We start from the raw sequence: 12,981 nt of genomic DNA on the forward strand, positions 1-12,981 counted from the left end.
CTCCTTGGAGGCAAGGATTCTGGGGCTTCCTCTGACATACTTTGGACATGTTGTAAGGAGAGACAGGTCTTTGGAGAGGGGCATCATGCTGGGTAGATTGGAGGGACAGTGCAGGAGCAGAAGACCCTCTATGAGGTGGAGTGATTCAGTGACTGGGGTACTCGGGATGGGTTTGTCAGAGGCAGTGCAATTGGCACAGGATAGAACACAGTTTAGGGCTGTTGTACATAGGGTCGCTATGAGTCACAAACGACTCGACGGCACATAACAACAACAATAATAATAAACCCCAACAGCAACAGCAGTGCCTGAGGTTAGGGAGTTGTGGTGTGTGACGTCCTGTGCTGGGATTCACAGCCTCAGAAGTACAATGCACTGTCAGCTGTGAGTCTTCTCCAGCTTGATGGCCGTGGAAAGACACTTGCTGTTCTAATTTCCTGGGGAATTGGTGTTCAGATCATGTGAATTTGGTTGGCTTTGTGTCGGGTGTGTCTGGAGTAAATGTCTTTGAGGTGTAAAAGAGATTTCCCTGCTGCCCGTGGTGGTGGTGTTTTCTGCTGGGTCAGAGCCCACCCCCAGCTGATGTCCAGCAGTCCTCAGTGCAGGACATCGCATGAGAGGAGCTTGCCCACGTCTCTGCTTCAGAGTGCTGTGTGTGTAGATCGCCTTAGCGATTTACTGCCTCTGAAAACCAGCTGGAGGGTCAGCTATCCACAGCATACATCACAAAGATCAGGTAGCCTGGTGGTAAGAAGCTGCGCTGCAATCCCAGAGGCCTGTGGCTCGAATCTACCAGCTGCTCCACAGGAGAAGGGTGGGCAGTGTCCTCCCTTGCAGTGTACAGCCTCTGTAAAGAAATGATTATAACCTTCTCATGAATCTAGTTGAAAGATCAAGATTCTCCTGGGCTACAGATCACTTTGGTGCTTAGTGCTAGGGAGTTGCACTGTCACCCCAGAGGCACGTGGTTCAAATCCACCGGCCGCTCCGTGAGAGGAATGTGAGCCGTCTCTTCCTGTGTCACTTACTCCCTCTGAGAGCCCCTGGGGGGTCAGCTGTTAGTCGGTTCCAACTGGACGGTGCTCAGCACCACCGTCGCTATTCTCTGTGGGTTTGAGATGCTGGGACTGACTTTTGAAGAGGATCCTCTTGTTTCTGCCAGGATGGCAAAGTGATTTTCCCAGCTCCCACGCCGCAGAATATACCTCAGGGTGCCCCAGTGAAGCCGAAGACGGTGGCAGAGCTGGAAGCGGAAAAGGCGGCCACTGTTACTCCCTTCAAGAGAACCATGACCACGGCTTCCGCGTACACAGCAGGTGAGCGACTGGCCTGTCGGGATTCTGCACTGGTTATTGCAACTTTGTAAATACTAAATTTAATTGTGAAGTACAGAAAATGCTATTGTCCTCATTGGGTTTCTTTAAGGGAGCACTGGTGGTTTAGTCCCTGGGGAATTGTACCACTAACTCTAAGTGGTTCAAATCCACCAGCTTCTCTGAGGGGAACTACACACAGTCTCTTCCCATGCAGTTTACAGCTTCAGAAATCTCTTCGGAGGGTCAGTAACGGTCACTTGAAATTTGAGTCTTTGGATTTCTTTGGAGAGAAGAAAGATTTTTTTTTTAAATAAGCGTGCTAGGATTTGTCTTATTTCTGCAGAATTGATTGGCTGATTCGAGAGACAGGGATGCTGGATTCTGGAATAAATGCATATGCAGCAGCATACAGACTAGTGATTCTGTTTGTGAAAACATTTATCAAATACCTTCAAATTATTTTTATCCACATCAAGTTTATGGAATGATGTTCATCAGAACGTCCTGACTGAAGTGTGGCCATGGTTTTTCTGTGGTTTGTAAAATACCAGTTGTGATTATCTGCCCAGTCAAATAAGACTGCTCCAAGAATAAATAGGGCACGACAGGAAGCCTTGAATGTTTGACTGACATTCTAATTTTTCACCTACTAAAAATTCAGTTTTAAAATTTTCACCCTTTTTATAACTGAGTACAATTTTAAAGCAATTAATGTTCGTGCAACAAAGTAGGGTCATCCTGTGAATTGTTAAGCAGTCTGAAATCCTTGTTATTTGATTCTAAATTGGCTTTTCTCTCCTAGAACAAGTGAAAAATGTGTAGGTCTGCTTAGAGCCCAAACAAAACAAAGAAACCCCAAACAACAGCAGAAACTTGAAGGGATCAAGGAGCAGCAGCGGGTGCACAGAATTCTTGTGGCCTCAGCGTTCGCTGGTCCCATGTGAGCCCAGATGTTTGAAAGCTAAAGTTGTAATTCTCCTTGAATAAAAGAGCAAGTCTCAGCGAAATGTCTGAAAACCCCTAGCTGTGAACATTGTGAATAGATGGGGCAGTGTCCCCGCGTGCCCTTACTTATTAAAGAGCAAGAAACTAGATGACTGTGTTGTATTGAAAAGTTTCATCAGTGGGATTGTAAATTTCCATTACTCTTTGAAGTGTAAGAAAATATAGCGAGGCATATTGTCTATAATTATTTTTCTAACATATGACAGTGAACTTGTTATGCATAACTTAGATTTTTTCCTTTCAATGAAAAAGAAATACTTTTTCCTTATATTTGCGTTAGAATTGTTTGACTAGCATTTTCAGATGTTTTGCTTTTTATCTCTCTTTGTTTTCTTCTGTTATACAGAGTATAGTTAGAGCACATTTGATATTCTAAAAATGATTCCAGGAAAGACATTCCCTAGTTGCTAAGGTGTGTGATTACTGTGCTAAAAAGCCTCACAGGATGGGTTTTGGGGCTTGATAATTTAGTCTTGGTTAATTCAGTGATGACAATAACTGGGATTTGCTGGTGGCTGGACATTATGCTCACCTTCCCCTGTGTTTCTTGCCTCCGTACAAGAAGGCAGCGAGGTGAGTATATTATCTTCCGTCTACAGATAAGGGCAGAGAGCTTAGTAATTCACAGAGGAGAACCCTGGTGCATAGAGAGCTTGAGTTAGTTGAGATTTTACAGATTCTGCAGCGGAGAGACGATTTGAAGTGGGAAGTGTTGATTCCTTGTTGTGTATGGTTGAGTCAGAACTGACCCATAGCTGACCCTCCAGCGAGGTGTGGAGTTTTTGTGGGGTTTTTCCTTTCTTTTTCTGTGTATCAGGACTAGGATCCTGTGAGCATTTAGTAAATCACATGGGAGGAGATTGCCCATCTGTCTCCCATGAAGCAGCGGGGGATTCGAACTGCGTGCCTCCGTGGGGCAGCACAGCTCCTTACTGACTTGGGAGTTCTGTCTTTTTAGTATAACTCTCCATTGTTCCAGTCCACCAGCCACTTTGTGGGAGAAAGACAGGCGGTCTTTTTTCCCATAAAGGTTTCTAGCTTGACCCTCCCCAGTGGATGGTCACCGTGAACTCAGTGGCCCATGACATGAACAGGATTTTGGCTGTTAAATGGGTTTTAATACTGTGTGTTTCTAAAATGTTTGGAACTTTCTAAAATGAGTTTTAGCCAACACTTGCTCTAAATGGATAGTCGAGCATGAATTGGAAATATCAAATATATATTTACAAATCCCAGCTCACGGTCCCTGATCAGAGGGGACTCAGAGCTGACACTCCAGCCAGTTTTCAGAGGCTGTAAATACATGGGAGGCGATTGCCCATCTTTCTGTTAAGGAGCGTCCAGTGGACGTGAACCCTCTGCTTCTGGTTTGGCAGTGCAACTTTTTACCCACTAGGCCACCAGAGCTTAGCATCCAAAAGATGACTGATTAGACTGGGTTGAGTGAAGCTGGAGGGGGCCCGGGTGGAGGCCCACCGTGGTCCTGACATGCAAAACGGTCATCTGACCTGGGTATAGGGGTGAAGGATTAATAAACCCTGGAGTCCTTCACTGGCTCCCCCGGGAGTTTCTCTTGGGGACCTGGGGTTCTCGCAGAGCCCTTGTCCCACACAGCTTTGTCTGGTAGAGTGAGTGATTAGATAGAGATAGGAGTGTGCAAATGAAAAGCACAATCTTCTGACGCTTTAAAGCAAAGTGAACGTCAGTGCCTGGCCATTCCGGCTCTGCTGCTTATCCAGTGTCCGCGTTCACTCCACGGAAGGAGCAATCAGTCCCTTAGTCAGAGTGGTTTTCGTGTGTTCGCTGACCACTAGGTAACCCTTTCTTCTGGGTCAGAGTAGCCCTCCACATGTTTGCTATTAGGAAAGGCGATAATTAAAGAGGTATGCTCAGAGCTGACTGTTTGTGTCCTGCACATTCTTAATTTAATTTGTGTGGGTGGTTTTTTTTTTCTTGCCTCTTTGTAAAATCCGTTTGCTGACTTGGTGCTGAGGCTGGAGCTGACCGCCCTGGCCAGCAGCTCAGTCCAGACTCAGGAGCAAATTGCAAAACTCCTCTCCCGGGTGGGTGGAAGCCACATGTTTTGGGGAGGTGCTGGAGTGAATGAAATCCTTCCTGCTCTCTTAAAACCCTTCTTCCTTGGCCAAATCGGAGAGTGACAGGAGATTGGCTTCGTAATAAGCCCTGGCTCTTGGAGACTGGGTCTTGCCTAAGTAGGAAACGCTCGAATAGATCCTCTATAGACCTATAATTGTGGCCTCACATGGCTAGTACAGACGTCCGTGGACTGTCACTGAGCTAAAACAGGGCAGGGGACGTGCGGCCAGAGAGAAGGTGTACAGCTTGTTGGTTCGGCCATGCGTAGACATTACCTGATCTGTGCCGTTTTCCCAAGGTGCTGAGGAACGTGGGTTTTGTCCATAAAAATCTTGAGCTTCTGCTCTTCTACCCAACTCCTCAGTTCTGAAACAGCTCAAACAGCTGCTTGTTACTGGATCGGGATGGAATGAAAAAGCCACACGTGTGGTTCCTCCTTGAGATAACTGGATGTTGATTCTCACCCTCCCCTCTCTCTCTCTCTCTAGGTCTCACAACCATGCTGGGCTTGGGCATTGCAGCCCCCAACTCGGCCTTTTCTCAGATGGTGACCACATTTGGCCTGGCTGGCATCGTGGGCTACCACACCGTGTGGGGCGTGACCCCGGCTCTCCACTCCCCGCTCATGTCCGTGACCAATGCCATCTCAGGTCTGCCTCTGGGGTTGTCAGTAGCTTGTTCAGCTCTCACGGTTCTGTCAGTGATTTTAGGATTCCCTGCTTTCTGAGCATGTCTCTTGGAACATCAGGGTTTTGTGGGTTAACTGAGGGGCTCCCACAGAGTGTGTACAGTGGGGTTGGGGAAGAAGACTCTTCAGAGGGCTGAGCCTCGAGGCTTCTCCTGATTCAAACTCGGCAGAATCACTGTTACCAAATAGCTGGGATTTCCTTTAAGAAAGAATTAGCACATTTAAGAACTAGGTTTCAAGGAACTGTGATTTGTCACATCCTCTCAGGTTCTTCTTAAATTCAGTTTAATGCTCGGTCATGCAAGATTATTGCTGGTCTTACCTGGCATATTGCACTGGGAAAGTCTGCAGTTAGGGACCTCTCCAAATTATTGAGGAGTAGTGATGTCAGATTGAAGACTAAGGTGGGTCTGACTCAGGCCATGGTCGTTCCAATTACTTGCTGTGAATCTGAGAGCTGGACAATGAATAAGGATGACAGGAAAAGAATTGACGCCGTTGAGCTGTGGTGTTGGAGAAGAGCACTGAACAGCCTATGGATGGCCAAGAGAATACACAAATATATCTTGGAGAAAGTGCAGCCAGGTGCTCTTTGGAGGCAAAGATGATACATCTTCGCCTCAGTTAATTCCTGCATATTGCTAGGGGCTGTGGTTCCTTGGAGAGAAACATGATGCTCAGAAAGGCAGAGGGTTGGTGAAGGAGACGAAGACCCTCAACCAAGTGATTGACATGGTGACTGCAGCGACAGGCTGTAGTGTCTCAGGAAGAGTGAGGTTGGCACAGGACAGGTCAGGGTTCAGAGCTGTTGTTCACTGGGTCGCTAAGGGTCGTACTCGACTCGATGTCACCTGACAACAACAACAGCAACATAATACCTGTTGCTGGATTCCCTGAAGACTTAGTGAGACAGGAAGCACCACTTGCTCACAGGACCACAGTTGGCATCTTCCCTTCATCTGAGTTTTTATAGTAGTCGATCAACACTGTACACAGCCCAGGAGATGTTGTGTTAACCCCTCAGTGATGGTTCAGGGGAGGGGATGAAGCCACGTCACACAGGTACAGGCCCATCCACAGAGCACACAGCCCAGGAGATGTTGTGTTAACCCCTCAGTGATGGCTATGGGAGGAGAGGGGCCACATCACACAGGTACAGGCCCATCCACAGAGCACACAGCCCAGGAGATGTTGTGTTAACACCTCAGTGATGGCTCAGGGGAGGGCATTAAGCCCCCTCAGGCAGGTGTGGAGCTCCCCCGGCCTGGGGCCCTCATGGTCCAGGTGGTCACCCTGTGAGTGTCCTGCAGGTGGGACTCCACCGGGAGCACGTGCAGCTCTGTGAGTCCGTGAGGCCTGGAAGCCCCAGTGCTCGGGCCTCTCCCGCAGGTGTTTACAGTTCACAGCTCATTCCTTCTAGCTCTGCTCCAGATGGTTCCCGAGGGGCTGCCTTTGACCTAAGTCATGTTGTCTGGAACATAGTTTGCAGAGGAGAGAGAACCACAGAGGTACAGGAGGGCAGATTCTGACGCAGAAGGTGCGAAGCTTGTTACGGCTACCCGCACAGGAGCCCCTTAGAGAGGAGGTTGTGGCAATGGGTCAGACACTTCGACCAGGCCATGTTTTCAGGATTTTTGATTCTGAGGACTTCCCTGGTCATGAGCGTGTCTGAGACCCTCAGGTGTGACACCTGTCCGACAGGATCCCTAACGACCCCGTGCTGCTGCTTCTCCTCCAGGCTTGACGGCAGTGGGCGGGCTGGCGCTGATGGGAGGACATCTGTACCCCTCCACCACCTCTCAGGGCCTTGCTGCTCTGGCGACGTTCATATCCTCGGTCAACATCGCAGGTAGGCTCCCAGGGGAGGCGAGAGAGTGGATTTTAGTGGGGATGTCGGAGAAAAGGGACAAGCCCTCCATCAAACACTATAAAATGGACATGCAGATTTTTAAAGTTTAATTTGGCGAAAAACAAAAGTTTCACTCAGACCGTAGATGTTCTTAATGAAGGAAGATCAGTTATTGTGTCTCTGTGTAGATGTTAAAAACTGTTTTAATAAAAGAGTACTCCATCCACATCCCCAGAACAAATAAGTAAGATGATGTCTTGGTCCCCGTTAATTGGAACGTTATTGAATACACGGGTTTAAAATAGATCAACTTGTAGCTGTCATTGTGACATCTACGATGCATATAATTTTAGATGAAACCTTAGACTTGGTCTTGTCCTTGACCAGTATGTGTTTTGAAATAAGCCTCACACCTCATTTGTGTTTGCAGCTCGTTTGATGGTGTTCTGTAGCCAAAACATCCTTCGAGTCCTGCAGAAATTGTTGGCTCTGTGTTCTGAGAGCAGAGTTTTCTTTCAGAAATGATTTAGGCCCCCCAGCTGCCTTCGGCCAGGGGCACTTTCCGTTTCTTCACCATTAACATGAAGTTGTACTTAATCACAGAGGGTGGAGGTGGACTTAAAAAAATCGGCGCCCTTTAAACAGTAGGCGCACTCCCCCCCTTTAACCCGTGTCTGTCCTTTCTTGGTGCAGGCGGCTTCCTGGTGACGCAGAGGATGCTGGACATGTTCAAACGGCCCACGGACCCCCCAGAGTACAACTACCTGTACCTGCTCCCGGCCGGCACCTTCCTGGGGGGGTACGCGGCCGCCCTCTCCAGCGGCTATAACATTGAAGAAGTAAGAGGCACTTCTGGAAGGTTTTGCTTATTTTTTCAGTTGTGTTAGCAGTCCCCTGGAGCTGTCCTGGTGGGCGAGAGTGCTGATCTGAGAGCGAGGACGAGTTTGCCTGCGAATGAAATGCGTGTGCAGACAAAGGTTCCCGTGGTCTCTAAGTTCCCCTCCAGCAAAGGAACTGTGGCGGTTCCTTTGTCCTCTTTCCAGGAGGACACAGCGGATGGTCAGTAAACAGTGCAGCGCTTTGACTAGTAAAAAGGATAGATCTCTTTTGTACTGTCCTCAGATCCCACCACAAGGAAGTCCCCTCCACCATGACCTCTGTTAGGGAGCTACTGTTACACCAACTTCTTATTGTTTAAAAAATTCTATTGTGGTAAAACGTACATAACAGAAAACTTGCCGATGTGACCATTTTTAAGTGTGTGATTCAGGGATATTAATCGCATTTGCCATGTGGTGCGGACATCATCATTATTTATTTCCAAGCGCTTTTCGTCACCTCAGCCGGGAACTCGGGAAGCCTCCAGTGGTAACTCCCCAGTCTCCCCATTCCCTGCGGCCCTTGGCAACCTCTCAGAAACTCTGGTGTGTTTGCCCTGTTGTATTCTCGAAGGTTCCTAGAAGTGGGCCCCCTTCAGATGCGTGTCCTTCCTGCACTGACGTGCTTTCCTGCACATACCGTTTCCAGAGTTCACGTCGGAGCCTGGTCGGAGATTCATTTCTCTTTATAGATTGTGCTGTATTTTGTCCATCTGTTGAAGACCAGCACAGTTTTAACATTTTTAAGAATCTGTGCTATAGGCAAACAGAGGCAACCAAGTTGAACTCTGAAAGTTCCAAGTGGAACTCTGAAAGTTCTGGGTTGCAGTGTCATCACACCAGAGCCCGAGTTCAGGAATTCAGAGTTGTCTTCTCCTTTTTTCAGTGACTGTTTGGCCATTGTAATCTCGGTGACGGCAGACATCAGAACACATGTCCTGATGCCTGCTGTGTCCTCGACGTTCAAGGAGCCACGGTGGCACAGACCCTGAAGCCTGCTCTGAACCACAGTGGCCCTGAAGTTGACTTTTTTGACTTGTACGTTCGTACATAGTAGCTCCAGTCAAGTTGAGGTCCACCTGTGTGCATTCATGTACGAAGGTCGAGTTCAGGAGAAGCCAGTCTTCATAGAGGGGACCTCACAATGTGCTGATATTCCCAGTGGTAGGAACGCATGTGGAAATGTTGAAGACCTCAGGTGCCTGACTGCTGTCTTCATTTGAAAGTGTCCCTGGAGGCTTCTGTCTCCCCATGCTGATAGCCACACGGTTGTGATAATCTCTCTCTCTCTCTCTCTCTCCCCTTTTCTTTGACAAGATCATGTACCTGGGCTCGGGGCTGTGCTGTGTGGGCGCGCTGGCTGGCCTGTCCACCCAGGGAACAGCGCGTCTTGGCAACGCTCTGGGCATGATTGGGGTTGCTGGAGGCCTGGCAGCAACCCTCGGAGGCCTGAAACCGTGCCCAGAGCTGCTAGCTCAGATGTCTGGAGCGATGGCTTTGGGCGGAACCATTGGTAAGCACATGAGGGCTTCTGCCTGGATTCAGCCCCTGCTGGGAACAAGCAAGGGCAATTAGGCTGAGATGTGTGCGTCACTCGTCAGGAATGAGGTCTTTCACTAGCACTTCTGCTTCTGTCTGAGGCCCGCGCTGATCAAAGCATTAGATTGCCTTAATAGACCTTTCCCCAGTCAGGATTACTTGGTAAAAACCCATCACTGTTGGCGGCACGGGTCTCCTTCAAATACGAATGCTTCAAGCATTGAGAAAGTGTACCAGCTGAGTACAAGGGTGTTACACACACCCCTCACCTGGTTCTCTACCTGGTCTGATTTGTTTCGATGGCTGCCGTAGGAGGAGGATTGGAATAGAAACATACATGCTGATATTCTGTCAGCAGCAGCAGATAATTCTGCCTCATAGACCTGTTAAAAACTTGAAGAGCCCGCGTGCTCGTAGAAAAGCCAGTCTTAATCTTTTAAGTAGTGTGCTGTGGCAAAATGGGTCTGTTTTTAGGAGTTTTGCAAGCTGGTAGTTAAGTATGCCGTATTAAAAGCTGAGAGTGAAGATGTAGACTGAAATGAATGACATTAGATGTGAAAGGTCTAATTCTTACAAGGCATCAGTTTCTCATAGGTGAATAGTTTATCGTCTGTGCCTCTGGCATTATTTACATCGGCTGTGTCTCACTGGTTGCCTGTGTGCAGTGACTTCACTTTGGTAGCTTGTGATTGGTCCAGGTGGATAGTGGACTGTTCATATCACCGTGAGAACAAATCTAAGCTAGATTTACTGTTCCCTTATTTATCTAGCCTTAAGGAAGTGAGGCAATTTAAACTTGAAAATATATTCTGTTACATTGTTTACATCTCAAAAAAAAATTTGAGTTGATGTTCTTTCAGAAATCTTAAGCAATCATCAGACTCCGCAAAGAAATCTCCCACGGTGACAGATGGTGACTTGAAGCTGTCACACGTGCCTTTGTTTCGTTTTCATCTTGTTAATGTAAACAGGAAAACATGCCGAAGTCAAAGAGCTGAACAGAAGATTTCTAAGGGCAGCTCGGGAGGACAAAGCAAAGTATTATAATGGAAAGTGCAGAGAGCTGGAACTGGAGAATAAAAAGGGAAGAACTCACTTTACATTTCTCAAGCTGAGAGAACTGAAAAAACTAAACTTCATGTGACAATATTGAAAGATGCTACCTGCAATATATTGATTGATCCAGAAAGCACCAAAAGAAGGTGGAGGGAATACATAGTCACTGTACCAGAAAGAACTGACTGACACTGAAAAATTCCAGGAAGTACCATATGAACAGGAGCCAGTGGTAATGAAGGAGGAAGTGGAGGCTGCATTGAAGGCATTGGTAAAAAATAAGGCCCCAGGAATCGATGGGATACCAATTGACTTACTTAAATTAACAGATGAAGCCTTGGATGCGCTCACCAGTCTACTGCAGGAAATTTGGACGACAGCTTTCTGGCCAGTGGATTGGAAGAAGTCCATATTCTCATTCCCAAGAAAGGTGACCCAACACAACGTGGAGGCTATCGAAAAATATGATTAATATCACATGCAAACAAGATACTGCTGAAGATCATTCAAAAACAGCTAGAACAGTACATAGGTAGGGAACTATCAGAAGTTCAAACAGGATTTAGAAGAGGCTGTGTGTCACCAGGGATATCACTGCTGGTGTCAGAGGGCTCCTGGCTAAAAGTAAGGCATACCAGGAGAATGACTATTTGTACTTATTTACTATGCAAAGGCATTTGATTGTGTGGATCATAACGAGCTGTGGTTGACGTTGAGAAGTCCCAGAGCACTTAATTATACGCATGTGAAACCTATCCCTAGACCAGGAGGCTGTTGTGCAGGCAGAGCAGGGAAACACTGCATGGTTTGGAATTAGGAAGGGAGTGTACCAGGATTGTATTCTCTCTCCATACCTATTCAGCCTGTATGCTGAGCAAATTACCTGGGAAACTGAACTCTATGAAGTGAAGTGTGGCATCAGGATCCGAGGGAGACTCATCAAAACCTGTCAGATGGTACAACCTTGCTCGCTGTGAGAAAGACTTGAAGCACTTGTTGTAGAAGATCAAGGAATGCAGTCTTCGATAATTGCATCTCAGTGTCAGGAAAACATTGGACTGGTAGGCAACGTCAATGGTGGATGGAGAGGAGATTGAAACTGTTAGTAGCTTCATCTTGGATCCACGGTTAACAGCCTTGGTACCAGTAGTCAGGAAATAAGGATACACGTTGCACTGGGAAAATCTGCAGTTAGGGACCTTTCCCAATTATTAAGGAGTAATGATGTAATTTTGAGGACATAGGTGCAATTGATTCAGGCCATGGTCTTTCTAATTACTTACTTTGCATCTGAGAGCTGTACAATGAATAAGGATGAAAGAAGAATTGATGCTTTTGAGCTGTGGTGCTGGAGAAGAGCACTGAACATCCCAGGGATGGCCAAACAAACAGATGTGTCTTGGAGAGGGTGCAGCCAGAGTGCTCTTTGGAGGCAAGAATGATGAGGTTTGCCTCACATACTTTGGGCATGTTGCTAGAAGGTGCTATTCCTTGGAGAAGGACATGGTGCTGGGAAGGGTGGAGGGTCACTGAAGGAGAGAAAGACCCTCAACCAGGTGGATTGACACAGTGACCACTGCAGTGGTCTCTTGTGTGTCAGGAAGTGTGAGGATGGCGCAGGACAGGACTGGGTTCTTATTTCCTCGAGTTATTAGGAGTCGTACTCGACTCGACAGCACCTAACAACAACAGCAACAATAACAAAGCAACAACAATGGAAGTAAAAATAGCTGCTGACATTCATGTGGAAACGACAGTTATTTATCAGTCTGACAGAGACAAGAAGTTGGCAAAAAGATTGACAGAGCATTCCCTGAAACTCGACTGGCCAGGTGGACTGTCCTTGTCACCTGTGGTGTTTAGTTTATTATTATTGGACAGTCTTGTACTATACGCCTTTTTGTTGGTTAGAATGTGTTTATACCAGCAGATTTCTTCCCCGAGAGAGCTTAAACAGTTAGCAGTTATTGTGTGGTTAGACAATTCCCAGCACACCATTTCGTCCTACGCTGTTGAGACTTCCCTTGAAAAGCTTGACTTCCTCTCTTGACACCCTCTTGCAGGGCCCTCAGGACAGGCTGTGTCCTCTTGTAGCGTCTCCCTGTAGCCATGACACTTCTTCCAGAGCCTTCCAGACTGGAAGATTGCCAGCCAAATCCTTTCCTTTCTTTTTTTAAAACTGGTGGACCCTGCTCCCAGTGGCCCTCCGGGAAGCCCAGTCCTCTTCGTATTCGCTCTTGCGTGGTCAGGAGCTAGTGACTGTAGCTAAGGCGGGTTTGTTGTTCAGTGGAAGGATCCCTGGGGAAGGTGATGGGGTGTAGAGCAGCTGGAGGACGTGTTACGTGAGGGGGTCTGGACGGCGTGAGGGGACGGGGAAGGTGATGGGGTGTAGAGAAGCTGGAGGACGTGTTACGTGAGGGGGGTCTGGACGGGGTGAGGGGACGGGGAAGGTGATGGAGTGTAGAGCAGCTGGAGAACGTGTTACGTGAGGGGGTCCTGGACGGCGTGAGGGGACGGGGAAGGTGATGGGGTGTAGAGCAGCTGGAGAACGTG

The 12,981-nt window shown here is 47.6% G+C and overlaps 1 protein-coding gene across 1 annotated transcript in view; it reads left to right on the forward strand.

Annotated features, from left to right (window-relative positions):
- NNT (nicotinamide nucleotide transhydrogenase) overlaps positions 1-12,981 on the forward strand; it is a 172,064-nt gene that overhangs the window by 80,403 nt on the left and 78,680 nt on the right. The window contains exons 9-13 of the mRNA XM_006898607.1: positions 1,163-1,316; positions 4,907-5,068; positions 6,845-6,955; positions 7,649-7,794; positions 9,151-9,346. Of these exons, the coding sequence (XP_006898669.1) occupies positions 1,163-1,316; positions 4,907-5,068; positions 6,845-6,955; positions 7,649-7,794; positions 9,151-9,346 (769 nt within the window). The remainder of the gene's footprint in view (positions 1-1,162; positions 1,317-4,906; positions 5,069-6,844; positions 6,956-7,648; positions 7,795-9,150; positions 9,347-12,981) is intronic.

Source organism: Elephantulus edwardii, unplaced genomic scaffold, assembly GCF_000299155.1.
Source record: "Elephantulus edwardii isolate Elephantulus edwardi_28Jun2011 unplaced genomic scaffold, EleEdw1.0 scaffold00235, whole genome shotgun sequence".
Classification (NCBI taxonomy): Eukaryota; Metazoa; Chordata; class Mammalia; order Macroscelidea; family Macroscelididae; genus Elephantulus; species Elephantulus edwardii.